The sequence below is a fragment of the Manacus vitellinus genome, unplaced genomic scaffold (assembly GCF_001715985.3).
Source record: "Manacus vitellinus isolate BGI_N305 unplaced genomic scaffold, ASM171598v3 scaffold_47_pilon, whole genome shotgun sequence".
Taxonomy (NCBI): Eukaryota; Metazoa; Chordata; class Aves; order Passeriformes; family Pipridae; genus Manacus; species Manacus vitellinus.
The window spans coordinates 2,198,884-2,219,609 of NW_021940585.1; the positions used below are offsets into that span (position 1 = coordinate 2,198,884).

The 20,726-nt window shown below is 44.9% G+C and overlaps 1 protein-coding gene across 1 annotated transcript; it reads right to left on the reverse strand.

Moving 5' to 3' along the window:
* Positions 1–247: 247 nt before the first annotated feature.
* Positions 248–19,118, reverse strand: LRIG2 (leucine rich repeats and immunoglobulin like domains 2). The gene is made up of 17 exons (XM_018079774.2): positions 19,051–19,118; positions 18,482–18,556; positions 17,864–17,998; positions 17,206–17,349; positions 16,936–17,079; positions 16,056–16,199; positions 15,680–15,823; positions 12,944–13,024; positions 12,094–12,165; positions 11,893–11,961; positions 10,391–10,554; positions 8,717–9,037; positions 7,341–7,622; positions 5,980–6,429; positions 5,336–5,485; positions 4,185–4,466; positions 248–3,320 (listed from the first exon to the last, which is right to left on the reverse strand). The coding sequence occupies exons 2-17, from the start codon at positions 18,550–18,552 to the stop codon at positions 3,103–3,105; spliced, it is 2,871 nt and encodes a 956-aa protein (XP_017935263.1). The 5' UTR covers positions 18,553–18,556; positions 19,051–19,118; the 3' UTR covers positions 248–3,102.
* Positions 19,119–20,726: the final 1,608 nt, after the last annotated feature.

The window sequence follows — 20,726 nt, forward strand, 5'->3', positions numbered from 1 at the left end:
CCCCACGTTTTCCAAAGGGGGTACAGGTGCTTCCTGCAGGAAAACTGAAATGAGAATCACAGAATCAGTAAATGGTTGAGGTGGAAGAACCCTCTGGAAGTCACCTTGTCCAGCCCTTGGAGCCAGATTCCCAGGACCACGCCCAGACAGCAAAGTTTACTCTAATTTTTCCCCCCCTATCAAAATTAAATATCATAGATCAAGATTTAATTATTCTATCTGCAAACTAAGAGAGTCACACTGGATGCTCAGTGTATACAGCATTTTATTGAATGGACGTATATTACAATAGACAAACATATATTACACATGCTATACAAAATATACATTCTTATGTGAAAAAAATATAAATAGACACTAGGAAATAGCAACAGGGAACAGGAGCAGCTTTGCTCTTGCTGCCTCTGAACCCCCAGTTCCTGTACCGGTAGTGCTTTGGCATTGATTGAAGAAACTGCTTGTTTTTACTGAAAAAAGAAAGGCCACTCTGTCCCCTCTGCACCCCTGGAGCAAAGGGAGAGAAGAGACACATGATTTGAATCCAAGTCTACCAAGGAAGCTTTTCCACAGTGCAGCAAAGTGACACCTACTTACAATCATCAGCTATTTACAACGAGCTTATGGACTTCAAAATGCTCATGGAAGGCTGTAAATGTCCTGATTCATGGAGGCAGCTTTTCCAGGCCCCTCTCTCACAGAAATCAGAGCAGCTTTAGCTCCTCAGAGGCTCCAAGAGCCAGCACTGGCCTGGTGCAGACAGCAGTGATTTTAAAGCCTTGGTCCTGGCCAAGCAGGTCTCACCTCCCTAACGGGAATTCCCTCGCTCCAGGGAGCTGTGCCCCAGGTATTCCCAAGGTTTGGGCATCCCCAGCTGCACTGTGACAGACCTGAGGGAGCTCAGCTGCTCGGAGGAGAGAGAGGGATGAAAGAAAAAGGAGCAAGTGTCTCCCAAACGGTGATGGGAGACAGGGCAGCAGCTGGGATGCTGTTTTCCCACTCTTGGGAATCACACGTTCCAGCTGCACCCCGAGTGAGTGCCTGCAGAGAGCAGCCCAGGAGGATGGGGCTTTGCTGCTGCTGTGGTTTCATGATGTGACCTTTCTCATCTGGATTTAAACTGACAGTACTGGGTTCCCACAGCAGGGATCACTTTGGATTGAGAATAAGCACCGTGTCTTAAATGCTGTCTGGGAAAGAAAAGCCTGGAGGAAATAAAACCAGAAAGGAGCGAACTTAAGATTCTTTTTTTTATGTTATTAAAACATTTCAGCTGTCAGAACCCAAAAATTAACACACCTGTGTGTTTCTGTTTTACCCAAAGGTCAAGGACAATTGGATGCTCTTCCCACTAAAGCTGCTATCAAAGCAGCCACGCTGGCTTTGAGAGCATGGGAAGAGCCCTTGATAATATTTGCTCATTTGCACAGATCTGACTATTATTCATGTCCAAAGAGCCGTGGGAAAAGAATCATTAGTCCCAGTGTTTCCTCACTCATTTACTCAAATACTCCACAGCCTGTAAAGTCTGAGCTGTGATTCTGCACGACTGCACCTCACACTTAGTCACACACCCTCCACTCTAGGGATGGATCGATGGGAAGTCCCACGTACCTGTCATGGGCTGGGCCAAAAGGGGTTTTCTGTCTCTACAAAAATATCACACAGCTGGTTTTAATTGGGTACAAATCCTACAGATCCAAAAAAAGGCACCAGTGACCAGGAAGGCCACCTCACTCTTCAGGTGTGAGCACAGAGCACATGCTGAGCACAAAGCACCTGCTGAAAACCCATCCCTGAGGAGCCTTTAACCCCTTCTACACAACAGGACACTCTCCCAGAAGAAAGAACTTCTCAGAAGTCTTTACAGTGTTCTTCCTCCTAATTTTGTCAGGCACATCCCACTGGAACCACGAAGTTTGCACTTCCTCTGTCTCAGGGTTTTCAGTGTTGAGTGGTTCCCTGCATCGTTTCATTTCTCACCTGTCAAATATTTAAACATTTTGGCCACACTGAGGTCTAAGGCCACGCTGAGTTCAACAATTTAGCCTGATATTTTACAACAGAAAAAGACACAAGTGTTTTATGCCTTTGGCTGTGCAGAAGAAACAGGAAACCCACAGTATAGTTCACTAAGTATTTATCAAGTGCTCTCCCAATTTACCTGATCCTTTCCATCATCACATTCTTTCTAAAAGTTCACTTAACTGTCAGCTTTGAAAAATACATGGAGACCTCTCAACATACACAATATGAAGGGGGTTTTTTTAAAGGTAAAAGATTAGATAAAACTTGGAATTCTGCTAATATCACGAAATGCATCAGCTTGCAGCCAGGCTTAATGCACACAGAGTTGTAGGCAACAATGAAATGCATCAATATCACAGTTTCACCACATATCTATAAGTAAATTCACTCCTTTCCAAAACAAAGACAGCTCTGTCCCCTCACAAACAAGCTTTCAGTCCCCCCAAAACCTCCCATATGGCTTGATATGCAGCTGTCAAGACTAACAGTATGATACATACTTTGGCATAATAAAAAATATATTTACATTACAGCCAACACATTTATATGCTTAGTGTATACAAAATATTTATAAATGCAAATTTATTTACAATTAGAGTCCATTATTCATTGGAGAAAACAAGGCCCAAACTCAGACTGGTAACAGGCACCTGCCAACAGTCTAAGGAAGGAAAAGCTGGCCAAGAGTTTTATGCTTACAGTTCCTGGGGAATTCCATGAGGAGGCCCTGATGGTTTGTTTCCAAGCAGACAAAGCACTGTGAAATAGCTACACACATTCTTGAGAGCTTTCCAAGGCATGCACCAACACAAAGGCTGCTTCCAGCACCACACAATCCATGCTTTAATGCTATTTTTGCAGACAGCACCGATCACCCACGTGTTCTCCGGTGCACGTTCCAACCTCCCAAAAGAGAAATCCAAGGAAAAAGGGCACGTGAAGAAGAGACCCCAAGAAGAGTCTCTTTAGTAACTGCAGACACACACACAACACGAGAATCTTTGGCCTTGGGGTTAGTCCTGAGGTAGAAAACACAGTCAGTTGATGTGGATCCGCTCGTGAGGCCCCCTCAGTGCCTTACGTGGCCTCGCTGTGGCCGTGACTGTTCCGTGTCCGGGTAAAGTCCAGGCTGTGCTCGCGGGGCCTGTGGCAGGAGGGCCTGGGCGAGCCCTGGGCCTGGTCCCGCTCGCCCTCGGCGGCTCCGTCGCTCCGGAGGGGCCGTGGGGGGTGCAGGAAATGGGGGTGAGGGTGAGCCAGGTCTTTGCTGACCCCCCACAGAGGGACCTGGAAGGGCTCTGAGGAAGGAAAATCAGAAGGTGAACAGGAGCTAGTTCATAGAGTCACAGAATGTGCTGAGCTGGAAGGGACCCACAAGGATCATCCAGTCCAAACCCCGTCATCCAACCCCAAATCCCACCTTGTCCCTCTCTCCAAACACTCCCAGAGCTCTGGCAGCTTTCAGGCCGTGCCCACTGCCCTGGGGAGCCTCTTCAGTGCCCAACCACTCTCTGGGGGAAGAACCTTTTTCTAATATCCAGCCTAACCCTCCCCTGACACAGCTCCAGCCATTCCCTGGGGTCCTGTCCCTGGTCACAGAGAGCAGAGATCAATCACACTCAGATTTTAGGCAGGTTTGAGCTGTGTGACTCAGCAGTACCAGTCGTTCTGGGGTTATTTTTGCTGGTTTTGAGAGCATATTTTGCTGGATGCTCTCCCTTTCCAGCAATCTGTTCCAGTAACCAGAAACACACACAGTTTCAGTGTGAATTTTTAAAAAGGCGATCTGGAAGAAAGTCAACTGAAAACCAACCAATTTAGGGAGTTCTTTGAACCTCAGGCCAGCTCAAGCAGAAGGGCTATTTGAATTTCTCAAGTGAAGCTCCAACTTTTGGTTCATAGATGTCCTTGAAGTACATTCAAAGGCTCACATTCCACTAAGTTTGAGAGCTGAACTGCAGAAATTCTGTATTTTTAACATCACCCTCTTCAATCTGAGGTAGTGGATGCAAAGTGAGAGCTAATCTGGAGATCAGGTGGTTAATAAAAAGTTACTCCACAGACTACAGGCACTTGAAGGATTAGCTGTGTGTCAACAGGGAAGGGCAGCACAAGGAAAGCCAAAGGAATACAAAGCAACAAAAGGAAAAGGGGACACTCACCATTAATCTGCTGGGAGGAGGTTTTCTTTTCACCGATTTTGTCGTGGTTGGTAAGGAAGACAGGCACGTCTCTGTCTGCCAGGAGATTATCCAGAGCACTGCTTTCGTGCTGGGTGCGTGCTGTGTACGCTTCCTTGGGCACCTGCACCATGAGGCTGGGGAGTGTTTGATCCAGGGGCTCCTCCTCGGAGATGAAGGCATAGGGACAGTACTCCCGGGTGCGGGAGTAGATGTTCGCGTTGTCGTAACAGTCTGAGCAGATCACCAGTGGTGCTGCCCCACCTGAGGAACACGATGGAAAGAACAAAATACTCTCAGAAAGGACGAGGGTGCCTGATTTCCATAGGCTTTATGTCCTGGGGTGATCATGGGTTACAGCACCACAGTTTGAAGGGCCTTTATACAGTTCAGGCTCGAGAGGTCACGTGAGAAATCCCCAGGCTCTCCTCACCCAAATTCTCCACAGCATTGCCCTTCTGAGGGTGACCAGGGGAAACCATGGACACGCTCCCCTATTGCACAAGTAAAAGGGTTCCCTGCAAGTCCAGTCAGACTGGGAACCAGGCTGAAACAGCCCTGGCATCAAACAGGGATACCTGTTACCTGTTCACACCCGCTCCTGGACCTGACTCATCCCTCCATGCCCACACACCTCAGACCTGATGACAAACTGGTCACCGAGATGAGCTGCTTCTCAGCTCCTTCCTGACACAGACTCTAGTGCAGTGGGACTACACCAGAGGGAATGGATCATAAGGCAGGTGTGAAAAACTCTGAGGGATCACTTTTCAAGCCAGTCTACATAAAGACTGATGGCTCTTCAGCATCTGGATGGTAAAAAATAGCATCTCTGTAATCTCAGTGACACAAGTATCCTGAAAAGTGTCCCAACAAGGCAGGGAATAGTGTAGACCCTTTATATATATAATAGTGCAGTCAAGTGGATGTCTGGAGAGGCAGGAATTTGACACCAAGAGGTACAGCAAGTCATCATCCCAGCAAACTCTATTTCCACCTCTATAGCCTGGGCTCTTGAGATGCCAAAGGAAAGAAGCAGGATCAAAATCTACCTTGGCATTTAACCTGTGAGGACAAGACTGTGCCCTGGCATCAGCTGAGGCCCAGGTAACACACCTGAGGGCTCTGCTTACCATCTGTGCCTTTGTGCACGTAGCTGCCAGCTGGAGGCATCAGCTGCTGATGGCTCCCTGCCTCTGAGTTGCTGTAGCCTTCCTGAGGCTCTGACAGAGTTCCTTGGGAGGACAGGTAGCTGGGAATGTCGGCAGGAAGGTTCATCTCCTCTGCAAGGCAGAATTAACACCGATGACATCAACAGCACGAAGATTTCAAGGTATTACCAGCACTGTTCCCCAAATTAACAACAACAACCAGAATTTCAATTCACATGTAGATATCTTCTTTCCTACCTAGTTATCTTTTTTCCTACATCAGTGATTAAAAATCCACACAGCCCTTTCCAAACTTACAGGGAATGGAAATTTACACACATTATTCCAGGTCCTGAAAATCTTTTTAAGTTCAGTCAAATATTTACTTGCAAACTTTACTGTTTCCCCTCAATGTAGGACAAATCTAGAATATAAGGAATAGAATTAGCACACTTTTGGTATTTAAAAGAACCTCTAAAATGGAAGGAATTTGAGCAAATCCCCGAAGAGATTTGAGAAGGAAATCTTCGGTTCTTTAATCTTATCCACTTGTAATGAATCCAGAAATTTCAAGTGTTTTGGATTAAAAAAACGGGGCCAAAGACTGTTGCTTTTTGCAACTTTACCTGTGTTAGTGATGCTGTAATCCTCGTTCCTCCTCCTCATGTGGTAGATGACGATGACCCACACCAGGGACGTCCCCACCACGCAGCACACGACGACGATGATGACGATGCCCACGGTTGTCCAGCCGTCCTCCTCGTGGACAATGCCACTCTGGGAAGAGTCACAGTTGGGGGAAGCCAGGACATTGAGGTAAATGTGGCCACGCTCGGTGCCCAGGGTGTTGGACATGATGCAGGTGTACTTCCCAGCGTCCTCCAGCCCAGCATCCACGATGATGAGCAGCTGGTTTGCCGCGGCGAAGAAATGCCGCTCTGTGACGGCGAGGGGCCCGTCGTCCTTGGTCCAGTTGAGGCGAGGGGCAGGGCTGCCCCCAGCTATGCACTGCAGGACAGCAGTCTCACCTCGGGTCACCGTCCTGTCCTCCAGGGGCCTCACGAAGGAAGGAGTTTCTGGGATAGCGGAGGGGAAAAAAATTAAACTGTAAGATAATTTCATAGAATCACAAAATGGTTTGGGTTGGAAGGCACCCTAAAGCTCATCTGGTTCTGCCCCCTGCCCTGTCCCTGGGCAGGGACACCTCCCACTAGCCCAGGTTGCTCCAAGCCTTGTCCAACCTGGTCTTGGACACTGCCAGGGATGGGGCAGCCACAGCTTCTCTGGGCAACCTGTGCCAGGGCCTCACCACCCTCACAGGGAAGAATTTCTTCCTAATATCCAATCTAACCCTGCCCTCTGACAGCTCCCTGCAAATAGTGATAGATATGGATGAGGTTCCTTCTCAGCCATCTTCTCTCAAGGCTGAACAGGCCCAGCTCCCTGAGACCTTCATGGAATCATTTAAGTTGGAAAAGACCTCTAAGATCATCGATTCCAGCTGTTCACCATTTCCTTCTAAAAGAGATGCTCCAGTCCATCATCTTTGTTGCCCTGTGCTGGACCCACTCCAGAAGCTCCCTATCTCTTATCCAGAGGAGCCCAGAACTGGACACAGCACTCCAGATGCACCTCACTAAGGAGGAGGAGAGAGGTAGAATCACCTCCCTGACCTGCTGGCAATGCTCTTCCCAGTGAGCCCAGGATCCCACTGGCCTTCTTGGCCACAAGTTCATGTTACCTGCAACTAAATTTGCCCTGAGGCAACGCAAATTACCTGCCTAATCTCCACTGCTGCACTGAGATATGCCCCTTAGACCCCTGCAAAGATCACACGAACTCCAGCTCCACTGGCCAGCCCTGTAGCTCAGCTTCTAAAGTCATACCAAGTGCTGCTCTGTGTATTTTAACCTCATTTTCTGGGCTTTCATTACCCCTGCAGACACACAGGGATCCATGTGCTGGCCTGGGTCAGCACAGGACTCACCCAGCACGGTGAGGGTGGCGTTGGCCGACAGTCCCCCCGCGATGTTCTGGGCCATGCAGCTGTAGATCCCCATGTCCTCCATCTTCACGTTTGCAATGAAGAACACGTCGTCCTCAGGCATGACGTGCATCCTCCTCTCCCTGGCAGCTGGGAAGTCTGTGCCCCCGTCCTTCTGCCAGGAGATCTGTGGGGTGGGGTGGCCCTCGGCAGCACATTCCAGCCGGGCCATGGCCCCGGTGCGGATGGTGAGATCCATGGGGGTTTTCAGGAAAGAAGGGAGCTCTGGATCAAAGGAGACAGTTTCAGGTAAAAAGCAGTCAAAAGTCCACAGCAGAGAGAAAATCTGGAAACGTGCACATCTGGAACACACCTGAAGTTGTCCCTGAGGGAGAGGGGCAGATTCTTCTGAAGAACTGTACAAATTTTCAGAGGTCACTTCTAAGAGCCTGTCCTCCGAATTTAAATACAGTATCTACAGTGTTCACAGAATGATGGGATGGTTTGGGTTGGAAGGGACCTTTTTGAAGCTCATCCAGTTCCACCCCCCTGCCATGGGCAGGGACACCTTCCACTAGACCAGGTTGCTCCAAGCCCCATCCAACCTGGCCTTGGACACTTCCAAGGATGGGGCAACCACAGCTTCTCCAGACAACTTGTGCCATGGTCTTACCACCCTCATATGGAATTTCTTCCTAATATCCAATACAAACCTACTCTCTTTCAGTTTAAAGCCATTAATTTCATTTCAGGTGACGTGAAGAACAAGATTTCTCATGGGGAACAGACAGGGAAAAGGTTTAGCCTCCTTCCTAAAACCTGTCACACTTTTTTTTTCCCCTGGTAACAGAAAAGGTCAACATGCCTCTCATTATTTCTCCTCTCAGGTACCATGGGTATCAGTAGCCTGCTGACTGCTGTGGACATTGACTTCTCACCTCCCTTCCCTCGAGGCTAAATAAACAGAATCCTGACTGCTAAAAATAAAAAAAGACTTCACTTTTCACTTTCCAGAGTGTTTCCAGTCCCACCACTTATTTTCAGCTGAGTCTTCCCCAGTTTTACAAACATGTGGGAAAAGTGCTGAGTTCTGAGGAGACAGCAGAGGGAGCTTTCAGTTTAAAGAATTCCACCTCCAATTAACTAGATGAACAACTAATTGTCTCCTAATAAAGCACGGGAGGCGGCTGCCACTTTCAAAAAGCAAACGGAGGCTTTTCATCCACAAAATCAAACCACCCAAAACATTTGTTTCCTGCTTTACAAAAAGATGTTTGATATTTCTAAATCTCAGTTAGACACACTTGCAAGAGTATTTTGGGCCGGCTCTAGTGAAAAATAGACTTGCAGATATTCAAATAAAGACTTAGGTCACTCACCATTGACAGTCAGCTTGGCTTTGTTGGAGTAGTTGGAGCCAAAGTGGTTGGTGACAATGCACTGGTACTTCCCCTCGTCGGTGAAGTTCACGTTGAAGAGGTGCAGGACCGTGGTGTATTCCAGCACCTCAGCACTCTGCTGCTGGTACCTGGCAAAGTTCTCCACCTCTGCATCGTAGAGGACCTCGCTGTCCTTGCGCCAGGCCGTGGCCATGGGGGAGTCGCTGCTGCTCACGGCGCTGCACGTCAGCGTCACGTTCATGCCCCGCAGGGCCACCGTGCTCTCGGGGTGAACCCTGATCTGAGGCTTTGGGAAGTTGTCTGAAAAGAAAAACCACCCAGATCAACTCCTGCTTTCCCCTTCGACTCGAGTTAATATTGTAGGGAAAACTCGCTCGACGTAAGTAGAAAGGAAGTTTTGGGAAGAGATGTCCCGCTGCAGGTGTGCAGATTCAGCTGCTTCCAGCTGGAAATGAAGCTGGGAAGGAGGGTTAGAACCACAGGTAGGCAGAAGAATCAGCACTGGGAACAATCAGTGTGCAAATGTGGTGCTGAGCAGCCCAGCTGTCTGGAACTTGCTATATTTAGCTCACACCCAAAAGCCCTGCTCAGCTGAAGAGCCAGGCTATTTTATGAAGGGCTGACACTTACTTTCAGATATTTTAAATATCCTGAAGAGCCTTTAAATTCTACAAGTATAAAGCATAACAAGCTGGCAGTTCACTATCTCATCCCACTCAATGAGGGTGACTTTAATACTCATTATTTCAGCAGAGACTCTCACAGGCACACACAGAGTTCTGTCAGGCACCACAGTGGTGATGCTGGAGTGGAGAAGAGGGTGCTTGCATCTGTACATGATGATTACTGTAGCCTCTACCATCAAAGCAATAAAAGAATTGCATACACTCAAGTAACCATTATCAGACTGCTCACCCAGAAAAGGGAACACCAGATTAATTCCAGGCCTGCCAGAGACTTCATCCAGGACTCTGGGTAAAAAGTCTCTCAGTTTTTCATCTCACAGTTCAGTCACAAAAATAAACAGGCTTATGTCTGAAACTGTGGTGGCAGAAACTGGATGAACATCCCAAATATGGAGCACCAGAAAGTGCACCAGAGTGTGAACTACTCTAATTGTTGTCCAGAGATGCTGTGGCTGCCCCATCCCTGGAAGTGTCCAAGGCCAGGTTGGCAGGGCTTGGAGCAACCTGGGCTAGTGGAAGGTGTCCCTGCCCATGGCAGGGGGTGGGACTGGGTGATCTTTAAGGTCCCTTCCAACCCAAATCCTTCCATGATTCTTTGATACTCCAGCCTTGCTGGCATGGACAAGAACCAGGAAGTGTCAAACAGCTCATGGCATTCAAGAGCAGGGAGAATGGAAGCATAACTGCTTTTTAATAGCAACCTAAATAAAAAACAATGCAGTCTCACGGCATTGCTCCCTCAGGTTGGCTTCAGTGCTCAAACACCACAAAAGAGAGCAAAGAGAAGCAGAATGAAACCCCAAACTGATGTACACAGGCCCACACATGCACCACAGCCAAAACCAAGCACCTCCACAGCACCACAGCCTGATTTCAGCTGCACAGACTCACATCACCATGCTTTTATACCAAATTAAAAATATGCTTTTATACCAAATAAAATATTATACCAGTTAAAAATACAAACCACAGACGAAGTCATCAGGGTCCACACTGAGAAGGCTTTGTCCTGCCAACCACTCAGGGTGGGCACAGGTGACATTCACAGCCTGCTGCAAATGGCTCTCAGTGAGCCACTGGGGCAGCCACTTCAACTGGCAATCACAAAGCAAGCTGCTTGTGTTCAGAACTCTGCAGAAACAAGGCAGAACAACGGGGTGAATAAAGTGCATTTCACATTCCTACCTGTGATTTCATGCAGCAAAACAACTTAAAGCATACACGTTCAGAACTGTCAAGATTTACAGTATTATTTTGCACCCGTGGGTATTATAAAATCTTAGCTATTTGTGACAGAAATAACTCCTCTGCATCAGCATTAAAACCTTAAATTTCTTTTTAATTCTGGAGAACATAACCTTGGAGTTTCAACTTCTAAAAAAAATACCCCAAAAACACTAAGCCTGTCTTTACAATTATCTCATCCCTCTCCAAAGCAATTAAAAGAACAACACTGCAGAGCAGCTCCATGTCTCAAACTAAGCACACTTGCCATTATAAAATGAGTAGAAGCCTCAATTCTCATTTTCATGCCAGCTGATAAATATTTAAGAGCGATTTGTTTCATACAGGTATCAACTGCAGATCATTTTCTCTGCTCCACAGAAAAACTGCCAATGGGAAAGAACGATGGCTCAACTTTTTCCCCACCACCTGCTTCCAAAGTTTCCTAAATATTATGTATGAGTTATGACTGATTGGAGACCAGCTACAAGATGAATCCAGCAGTGGGAAAGGAGAGGCACCAGACAAGCCAGGATTCCACCCTGCTCTTTGCCTGCACATACCAGTGATTCCTCACTTTTAAAATACATCAGAGAAGGCAAAGAAATCTTTAACACCTAAAATGTGTCTCCTCACACTGGCAGATCTTGCAGATTAAATCCATCTGGCTGAGACTAACTAATGGAATAACAGTTTTAGACCAGACTACATGATATTCACAGACTTTATCTCACAGAAAGGACTGTGTTACAGTAAGATTAGTCTCGGGTGTGAAGGTCACTTCACACTATAATACTTCAAATGTCTGGAGACCACAAGAGGCTCTAGCAGCTTAAATATCTGTTGAGCATGTAAAAAGTCTCGTGTAGCTGTGAATTTTAAAGCCTTTCCCTAGCCCCAAAAATAGGAAGTCAATATGTAGGGTTTGCTAACCCCGCCCAAAACATTTCTGACCAATTATTTCTTTTGTTCCCTGCCCACGTGCAAGTGAATGCTGTGAAATCATAAGATAGGAAAAACTTAATGGTTCAGCACTGGTAAAAAAAAAAAAATTATCTCCTCCTAATTGCAACTAAGGTGCAGATTTTATCAAACCTTAATCCTAAATATATTTGAGTTCATAATTTACCAGCATTGCTGCAAATAAATTTCACATTTGAACTTCAGACCACCCTACAATGGCTGAAGGATTCTTTCCAAGGCAGGGCTTGTAAAAAAATCTCTAAATAATTGTCATGAACTTACAGCTCCTTCAGCTGAGCCTGGGCAAAGGCATTTTCTTGGATGGACATTACTGCATTGTTGCTTAGATCTCTGCAAGTTAAGCAAAATAATGGGTCAGTGTGATTTCATGTGGTACCTTCAGCTAAACTCTTGAAAATTTCACAGAGAATGTAAGACCGAAGTTGACAAATAATTACAAGTTCTACAGTGTAAAGTACTTACAGATGTTCAAGCCCCTCCAGACCAGAGAATGCTTTTTTGGTAATGGACTTTATCTGGTTTCCTTGCAAGATTCTGAAAGACAAAGCCCCAGATCCCAGTCTGAATGTCAATATGAGTTCACAAACAGGACCCAAAAGAAGTTCCCCATAATGCTTAACTACAGTTTTTTCTATTTCTAGCTGAGCTAAAAGATTAAATGCTTCTTTTTTTTAGCTTAAAGGCTCAACTAATTTTCCCACAAACAGTGTTTCATTTCTGTTTTTACATTAGAGACTTGGGTTAGAGATGTCAGAAGATAATTTAAGTCAGGAGAATGAAACAGTGATAAAAAGAACCATCACATGAGCTCCTGGACTGCACCCTCACACCAGGCTATTTGTTATAAGCCATGTCTGTAGGTCCACAGGATGGAGCTTCCTACAAAGCACATGGCACTGGATGAAAAGTGCATAGTCCAAGTACTGAAAAGTTGTTAATTCAATGGTGTTCCACATTTCCTCAAAAATACTTTGTGGTTTGGGGTTGTTTTTTTGAAAAGCAGTAACTTTTAGCCAAACTAAAGAAGCACAGGAATTGATAATCATCACACAGAGGGAGGGAGCTATTCAGTAATAAATGAAGTCAAGTTCTTCTGCTTAATTTCTTCAAATTGGTGCTGCAATCCAACGTTCCTGAACGTGGAACCCAAGCTCATATCAGCAGGTTGTGGCACACAAGTGGAAACACAGAACAGTTGCCACTAAAACAGGCTTTCTGCCTTGTCACTGATTTACAATTGCTTAATATTTTGCTCTCCCTCTCCTCTGCATGCCTGGGAAGTGCTGTCATTCCCATGCTTTGTAATACATACAGTTTATCCAGCCTGCTGAGTCCCACAAATGCTTCATTTGCATCTTCTATGGCCCAGGAGATCTCGTTGTTCCTCAAGTCCCTGCAGGAGAAGAGCTGTCTTAGACAAGAAGCTTCCTGGAACTAAGCTTTTTTCTTAGAAAGAAGCCTTGGAACATCATCATGACCAGGCTTAGCAGTGAGCTGGGGAAGGGATTAGTGCTGTAGGGGCTGGGGACAGTGCTCTGGCACAGCATCCCCTGGAAGGTCTCAAATCTTTCACAAAACTAAGCTTGTCAGGAGATGAATATCCCACTTCAGAGGTGCAAGGGAAAACTGTTCCTGATCAGTGCTGCAGCCAGAACCACAAACAAATTCTGCAGTAAGACTTCTTGATGTGGTATTTAAGGAAAGCCCCAGTCTGACCAGCACTTGTCATGTGATGGAGTATTTGCCAGGAGCTGGGAGAGGCTCCTGAAGCAAGTTGGTTCATGTAAGGGAATTAAGCAATACACCAGCAAGAATTAATCTTCCCCAGTAACAGGCTTATAACAGCATTAGCATATTAAGAGATTACACACAGGTTACAGTGTAGGGCTGCCAGGCACACAGGGGTGGATTTTCAGAATGAAGTTGATATTCTGTTCACAAATCTCGTTATCAGCTAATGGGATTTCTGATTGACCTCTGCACAGCACTTCAGCCCCTTATGGAGAAGAGAGGTCTAAACAGCAAAAGCAATAGAGCAATCTGGTTTGGAGAGGATTAAATGCTTTTTAGAGTGAAGAAGAAATAAATTCAGTTGCATTTTTAGCCTGAATGGGACGGACTGAGCCAAGAGCATGTTGTGATACCACCATGCACAGAAGTCCCTGCAGACAGGAGTGTTTAAAGGAAATCACACTAATAAAGAATAATCTGTACTGTGTTTCTATGCAACAGCTTGTGGAGCTTCCAAATGAGTCAGCTGACACAAAACTAGCTACATACACAGGCAACTGTGTATATCACTCATATAAACACCTTTTTCCCCTGTGCTAATGGGGGAAAAATGAAGTATCTACTTTCCCTCGGGTGAGACTGTGAACTGTGTAAAACCCCATCCTGGAAGAGACTTGGATTAACCTCCAGAACACCATCAGCAGTAACATTACTTTCTGATAATTCTCTGAAATATGAAAGTCTTGGTCCTAACACCAGGCAGCAGCCATTTCCACAATTAATACATATGCACGTTAAATTTTAGGACAAAAATAAAAAGAATTCCATGTTTCATGCATCACAAGTTCTGAAGAAATATGGCCTTGAAACTTGCTCACATTAAATATTTTCCTCTTTAAAAATTATTCAAGCTAAAGTACTTGACATGGATGTGATCTAATGAGAGTGACCAGATGAATAATACGCCAAATTTATTTCCACGTTGCTAATTCTTGTGATTTAAAAACTTGTTTCCAGAATTATCTCGAGGTCTGCTTCAGAATGTTAGATGGTGAATGCTGGAGAACACAAATGCCAAGCTAATCACAGTATTATGGAGTAAATAATGGGGTAAGATGGAAAACTTCAGTGCTGTTTTTTAGACACGCTTTTAATTCTACCTTGCAGTTAATATCAGTTTTACAGTTTATTCTCCAACAGAGTGGCAGGAGCTGAACATAGAGAAATATTTACATCAGCCTTAGCCCTGAAACAACCAGCACACAACCAACAATGGGACTAATCCTGCAGCCACACGGTGTCTCCTGTTGTTTGAAGTATTTTTACACTCCACTACTCAGACCACTTAGCAAAACGAGCCAGCAACCCAAAAGAAAAGCCCCTCATTGTGTGAGCAGAGGAGTTGGCTCCTCATGCCTGGCTGGGCACGAATGCCTGGAGCCTTGTTAATCACCACTGCCCCCCCGTGCTGCACATTCCAGCCCCAAAGGAAAGGGCCAGGCCCTGGGCTGTTGACACCCCTGAGAGTCCAGGAAAGCCTACTAATTAATCTGCTCTTGTTCTTTTTCATGCTGCTCTAAACCTAAGAAATTAGGTTTAATTATTTCATTAAAAGGTTGCATTAAGGTTAACAGAATATGACTGCTTACATAAATCTCTCTGGTGAGTTTGCTTATTTAAGCATTTATTTAATGAAGTGACAGAGGGGTTATAAACTTTCACTCCTTTCTCAAGTACCATTGTTTAGGATAATTACAACTGTTCAGATCTACTTGGGGCAGGATTGGGTCTTTTCAGAAATACCCAACAGCTGCAGCTGCTGTGAAAGGTCCTGGCAAGTGCAAAGCTGAGCCTGTGACAGCAAGAGGAACCCTACACCTCCTGTTAGTGTGTGACTCCAGCACACAGGCAGGGTGGCCTAAACCACACCTCCTGCAACACAAAAGGCCTCACCACTTGGTTTCTGAGGTTCCAACCTTAACACAAAACCGTCTGGAACAAAGAGCTCCAGGCTATTTGCTCCACAAGTGGCATTTACCCAGGTTATCCACACCTCTCAGAACCACTGGGGCACATCTGGGCACTCAGGGTCACCAAGTCACTGTTTCTCACCACCACTAAAACTGAGCAGTTGGTTTGTTTTGGCTGGGTTGGAATTCTGTTATCTTGGCAAACCAAAAGATTATCAGCCCTGCCACACCTGCAGGCAGGACAGCCCAGCAGTGAGCTCAGTGCAATACCCATTGTCCTTATTCCCAAAAGCTCCGTTAAAGCTGCGTTAAAGTGAAATTTCAATCAGATGTTTTTCTGTACTTACAAGGTTTGAAGATTTGTCAGACCCCTAAAGACACCATCAGCAATGTGACTGATGTGATTGTCACCCAGGTTTAGCTTCTCCAACAAGCCAAGTCCCACAAAGGCAGATTCCTTGAGGCGAGTGAGCTGGTTGTACGACAAGTCCCTGGAAACACAGTACACACAATTTAAAGGGGGGATTAATTATGAAGATACTATCTGACTTGATTAACTATTGTGTTTTGATTAATTTCTCTAACAGAACACTCATAAGTAAAATACACAGCACTTATCATGGGCCTGACAAGGAAATGGAGTGCTTCCTTTGGTAATTCCTTCTTGCCAATCTGTTATTGCAACATTCCAAAATCCCCAGTGAAAAGCAGCCCAGGACTTACAGCTCAGCAAGTCTTTGGCAGAATTCCCATGCATCTGGGCTGATCCTGGTGATGGCATTCTGGCTAACATAGAGTTGTTGCAATGTTCTCAGCCCATACAGCCAGCCCTTGTTTACTTCTGTTAAGTTATTATGTTCCAGTTCTCTAAGGAATTAGAAGGAAAAACATTTGTCAAGCAGATAATCAATGAAACATCTATTTAGAAACTTTCACCTTGTGGGTCTCAAAATTATTTACTAACATGGAGCATTAGAAAACACAAAATGCACAATTATATCCAGATTCCATTGAAAGCAAAACATTGAATTAAAGTATATGAAGAACTGAGTAACCCAACACCAGCTTCAGGGATCCAGTGGCAGAAACAAAACTGCAATCTCTGTTTTCAAAGGTAATTTCTTTTTTGCTAACACTGCATGGCATACCCTGGTGTTTGCTCTGTCAAAGTCACAGAGCAAAGCCCCATGTCATGGGGACTGCAAATGAAAACCAGCAAAAAAGCAACTACAGAGTCCAACCTTTGTGTGATCACCAAGTGGGAAGAGGCTGGGAAGAACACCAATATCATGGAATCACAGAATGGTTTGGGTTGGAAAGGACATTAAAAATCACCCAGTTCCACCCCCTGCCATGGGCAGGGACACCTGCCACTATCCCAGGCTGCTCCAAGCCCCGTCCAACCTGGCCTTGGACATTTCAGGGATGGGGAAATCTATCTTTCCACCTCTGAAGTAAAAATATGACATAAAAATAATGCAAAAATACTCTTTTCCTATGATTTCTTCAATACCTCAGCACAGCCTTGCTGTAAGGGAAGCCATTCAGGACAAACCCTCCAGAGTCAGACCCTTAAAGAAATTCCACAATTAGGCATACTCACAATTCCTCTATATTACCCAGGCCAAAGAATGCTCCATCCATCAGTCTGCTAATCCCATTGCGCTGCATTTTCAAGGATTTTAAGGATTCCAGCCCTTGGAATGTAAGGCTTTCCACTATTTTAATCCGGTTCCTTTTCAGCTCCCTTTTATAAAGATGACATTCAAATATTAACACACCTTCCAACAGGCACCACTGTGAAATGATAACGTGCTGAGATGAACAACACAGCTGTAAATGTTGGTTTTATGCTCTCGGGGCTGTTACTCACAGAAACTGCACGTGAGGCAATTTGAAGATCTTTGGTGGAATCACACTAATCCTGTTCCTGTTCAGCTTTACCACCATCAGTGAGCTCGATAGGTTATCAAGGCAACCTGCTTCTAGAGTGGTTATCCTGTTGTTACTCAGATTCCTGGGAAAGGAAGGGGGAAAGAGGCCTTTCAGAACAGGGGGAATTTTATGAACACAATGGCACAAGCACCCCAGGCAGGCCACTGGTTATGAGAACTTCAGATCCCTGTGAAGTCACGTCAGGAATCTGAATTCTGGGACACCAAATCCTTTTTTTCCAAAGGAATCAGTGCAAGGAGCTGGTTTTTACTGCATGCCTGTGCTTCAGTTAGACATGGTTGAGACAGTGTCCCCAGTGATCTACTCACACAGGGCAGAAATCACCCCCTGTCCCTGCTGGCTGCACTTTGACAGCAGCAGTAGCTGTTTTCCATGTTATTTGGGAAAATGCCATATGGATTGGCACGAAAGATATTTTATTTCATGCACATTTATAGCTCCATGAAGCACTGCTACCAGTCCAAAGATATGCAAAGCCCCCCCTACTTTAAGATAGTAACTTCAGAGTAGTAAGGTGTCCAACACTATCATTGGAGAGCCAGGACTCCCTGGCACAACAGCTCCCTTGTACTTACAGGTACTTCAGTTGCATCCGTGGAAAAGAGGAGGCTTTAATTTCTGAGATAAGGTTAGAACTAAGATCTAGATTTTCCAGTGAAAGGTAGACCTGGAGCTGCTCAGCATTTATTTCTGGAATGGTATTGTGCACCCTGAAAAAGATCAGCAATAAATATGATTATCCAAACATCCTCCCAGTCACCCAGCTGAAACAGTCACAGGATTCTGTGTATCAACATCAGGGAGCCTCCCCAGTGGGACATGCACCACATGCTTCCAAAAGTGTTAGTTCCTAAAGCAATACTGCAAATCCCAGAGCTATTTGCCACCTTGACATATGAACAGATTCAAATTCTGAGGCCTGTAGCTGGGCTGTTCCTTGTGGGAACTGTCATTCCCAGACTGAATCCCTCCCCTTCAAAGCTGCCTGCCTTGGTTGACTGCATTTTATTGGTAATTTAGGGTGACTTGATTGTCCAACTGATTTGTATTTCTTTAAAGAGTGCTTACATATTCCCTAAAGCCCTTCAGAGGAGCAGTATTTCAAGACAAAAGAAGATGTTTTCCTGCAATTTGATGGCAGAACTCTAACAAGATTCTCCCCTTTGTTAAAAGGCAGATGAGCTGTTACTTACAATGAGAGAAGAGTTATATTGGAAGTTGTTTCTCCAAAATACGGAATTTCACTCAGCTCATTGTAATTCATTTTCCTTAAAAAGAGATTAAAAAAAAAAAAATTACTGGCGCTTCAAAGAGAAGAAAAACCCTTCTGTACACAGCAGAAATAATTCATATCACAACACATTAAACAAGTTTATTACATTATTAATACTGAGTAGTTGACAAAAAAGATCACTAAAAGTTTAAATGCTAATAATTTGAACAATTTAACAGTAAAACATGCTAGTTTTCCCCATTTTCATGGATACTATTACTTCTCTTTCATTTAAAATCAGCTATAGCCAAAACAATGTCTCATTTCTCTTTAAAATACTGGTCTTTTAATCTTTTATGAAAAAATTTTCTGCTCACAAAGCAGCAATTTTATACATAAAGTATGCTGCCAACACAGAGCATCCATTTTTAATTAACTTGCACTGAATATTTCTACAAGTCAGACGAAGTATCTCTACATGCAATGAAATGTTCTAATTAGAATTAGGTAGGATATCTCTAGAGTTTATCCTCATAAAAACCAACTTACACTTCTTGCAATGTATGAACAGACAAATCAATGCTCCAGTTGGATGATAATAAATGATTATGACTTAAATCCCTAGAGAACAGAGAGAAAAGTTATTTAGCTCCTGGAATAAGACAAATTTAAAAAAAAAAACAAACCATGTATGCTTTGTACAACACAATACATATTTATCACAGCTAGTTTTAAGCTTATCAGGCAGGCAGCAGCTATGCTGACACAGGAGAGAAAATCACCCCTTACAACCAAAACTACCATGTACCTATTAAAATGAATATTAAAATGTAGCTGAGAATATTTAAAACTATTTCCATTGACAACCAGGCTTGGGCAGCCACAGCACCCACACACTCCTCTGCTCCTGCAATAGCTTTGAGCCCGTGCTTGACTCCAAATACACCGAGGGCCAAACCTGATCCCACAAGGATCACCAAGCCCAACTCCTGGCCCTGCACAGGACAATCCCAAAATCCCACCATGTGCCTCAGAGCGTTGTCCAAACATCCCTTGAGCTCTGGCAGGCTCCTTTTGATCTGTAAGGCCAAAACTTATTAGGAGAGAGCAAGGACTTGACACCTGACAGACTATTTGTTGTTAACTTCCCCTCAGGTTCAGCTTAAAGATTCCGTCCTGGCCGTGAATTATTAAAATCCTGGGTGTCATGGCAAGTCAGGCAGTTGTTAATGTATTCTTTTAATTACATCGAGATGCAAATTACAGAGATAGAGCAGCAAGTAGGTTTGCAAACAATTATTCATTCCTACAATTAAAAAAAAAAAAATAATCAAGAGAACCTGGAGAAGAGAACAACTGCAGTGGCCAAACGCTGCTCTGCAGGCTGGCTCCCCTGGCACATGTGGTAATTAAGCCAATCCTAAGTGCCAGCCACACAAAAACAACGGAGTGTGAGCTGCTCCTGAGCAGCCTTCCCTCCCCAGGGATGCTGAGTGCTCAGGACACCCTCCTGGGATGCCTGGATTGCCCAAAGCCCAGCTCAGCCCCCGGGTACCCCCAGGAGCCCTTGGTGGAGGGAGTGCTGATCCCAAATCCAGTGCTGAGGAGCCCAATCCTGGAGCAGTGGGTTTAACCAGAGAGGGCAGTACCAAGCCATGGGCTGTTCCCAAAGGATTTGAGCCCAGCCCATGGAGGAAGGACGAGACAATGGACATGGAAGATAACAACACACCCCTGGAGGGGAGCAGATGCTCCACTGATGAGCAAAACCATGCCAGGGGTGCTGAGCCAGACCAACCTGTGTGTCAGGCACGGCCAGTGGGCACTGACAAAGATCTGGGGAGTCAGATTAGTACACAGAGAAAACTGAACCTGAATTTTTCTAAGGCTCCCAGGGAGAACATCACAGAATATTTCAGCTGGAGGTGACCTACAACAATGCTCTAGTCCAGCTGCCTGACCACCTCAGGGCTGGCCAAAAGTTAAAGCAAGTTATTCAGGACACTGCCCAAATGCCTCCAAAACACTGACAGCCATGAGGACTTGCTAACAAAAGCCTACTGTCTGATTATCAAATTAGAAATTAAGATTTTAATTTAGAAAATGCCCAGAAAAATATTTTTTCTAGTATTAGTCAAATCTGGACTACAACAAAGTTTTCATTGCAGTAAGTCCTCTTTCAAGAAGTTGGGTATAGCTCATATTTAAACCAGTTCTGACATTAT

What these genes read in the sequence shown, in the direction of transcription:
- LRIG2 (XM_018079774.2), bottom strand. Translation starts at nt 18,552, where the DNA reads ATGAATTACAATGAGCTGAGTGAAATTCCGTATTTTGGAGAAACAACT. An exon ending in CCCTGATGACTTCGTCTGTG is followed by an intron (nt 9,038 to 10,390) that starts GTTTGTATTTTT and finishes TTTTCTTTTCAG; the next exon opens with ACAACTTCCCAAAGCCTCAG. An exon ending in CTCCTCCCAGCAGATTAATG is followed by an intron (nt 3,321 to 4,184) that starts GTGAGTGTCCCC and finishes TTCCTTCCTCAG; the next exon opens with AGCCCTTCCAGGTCCCTCTG.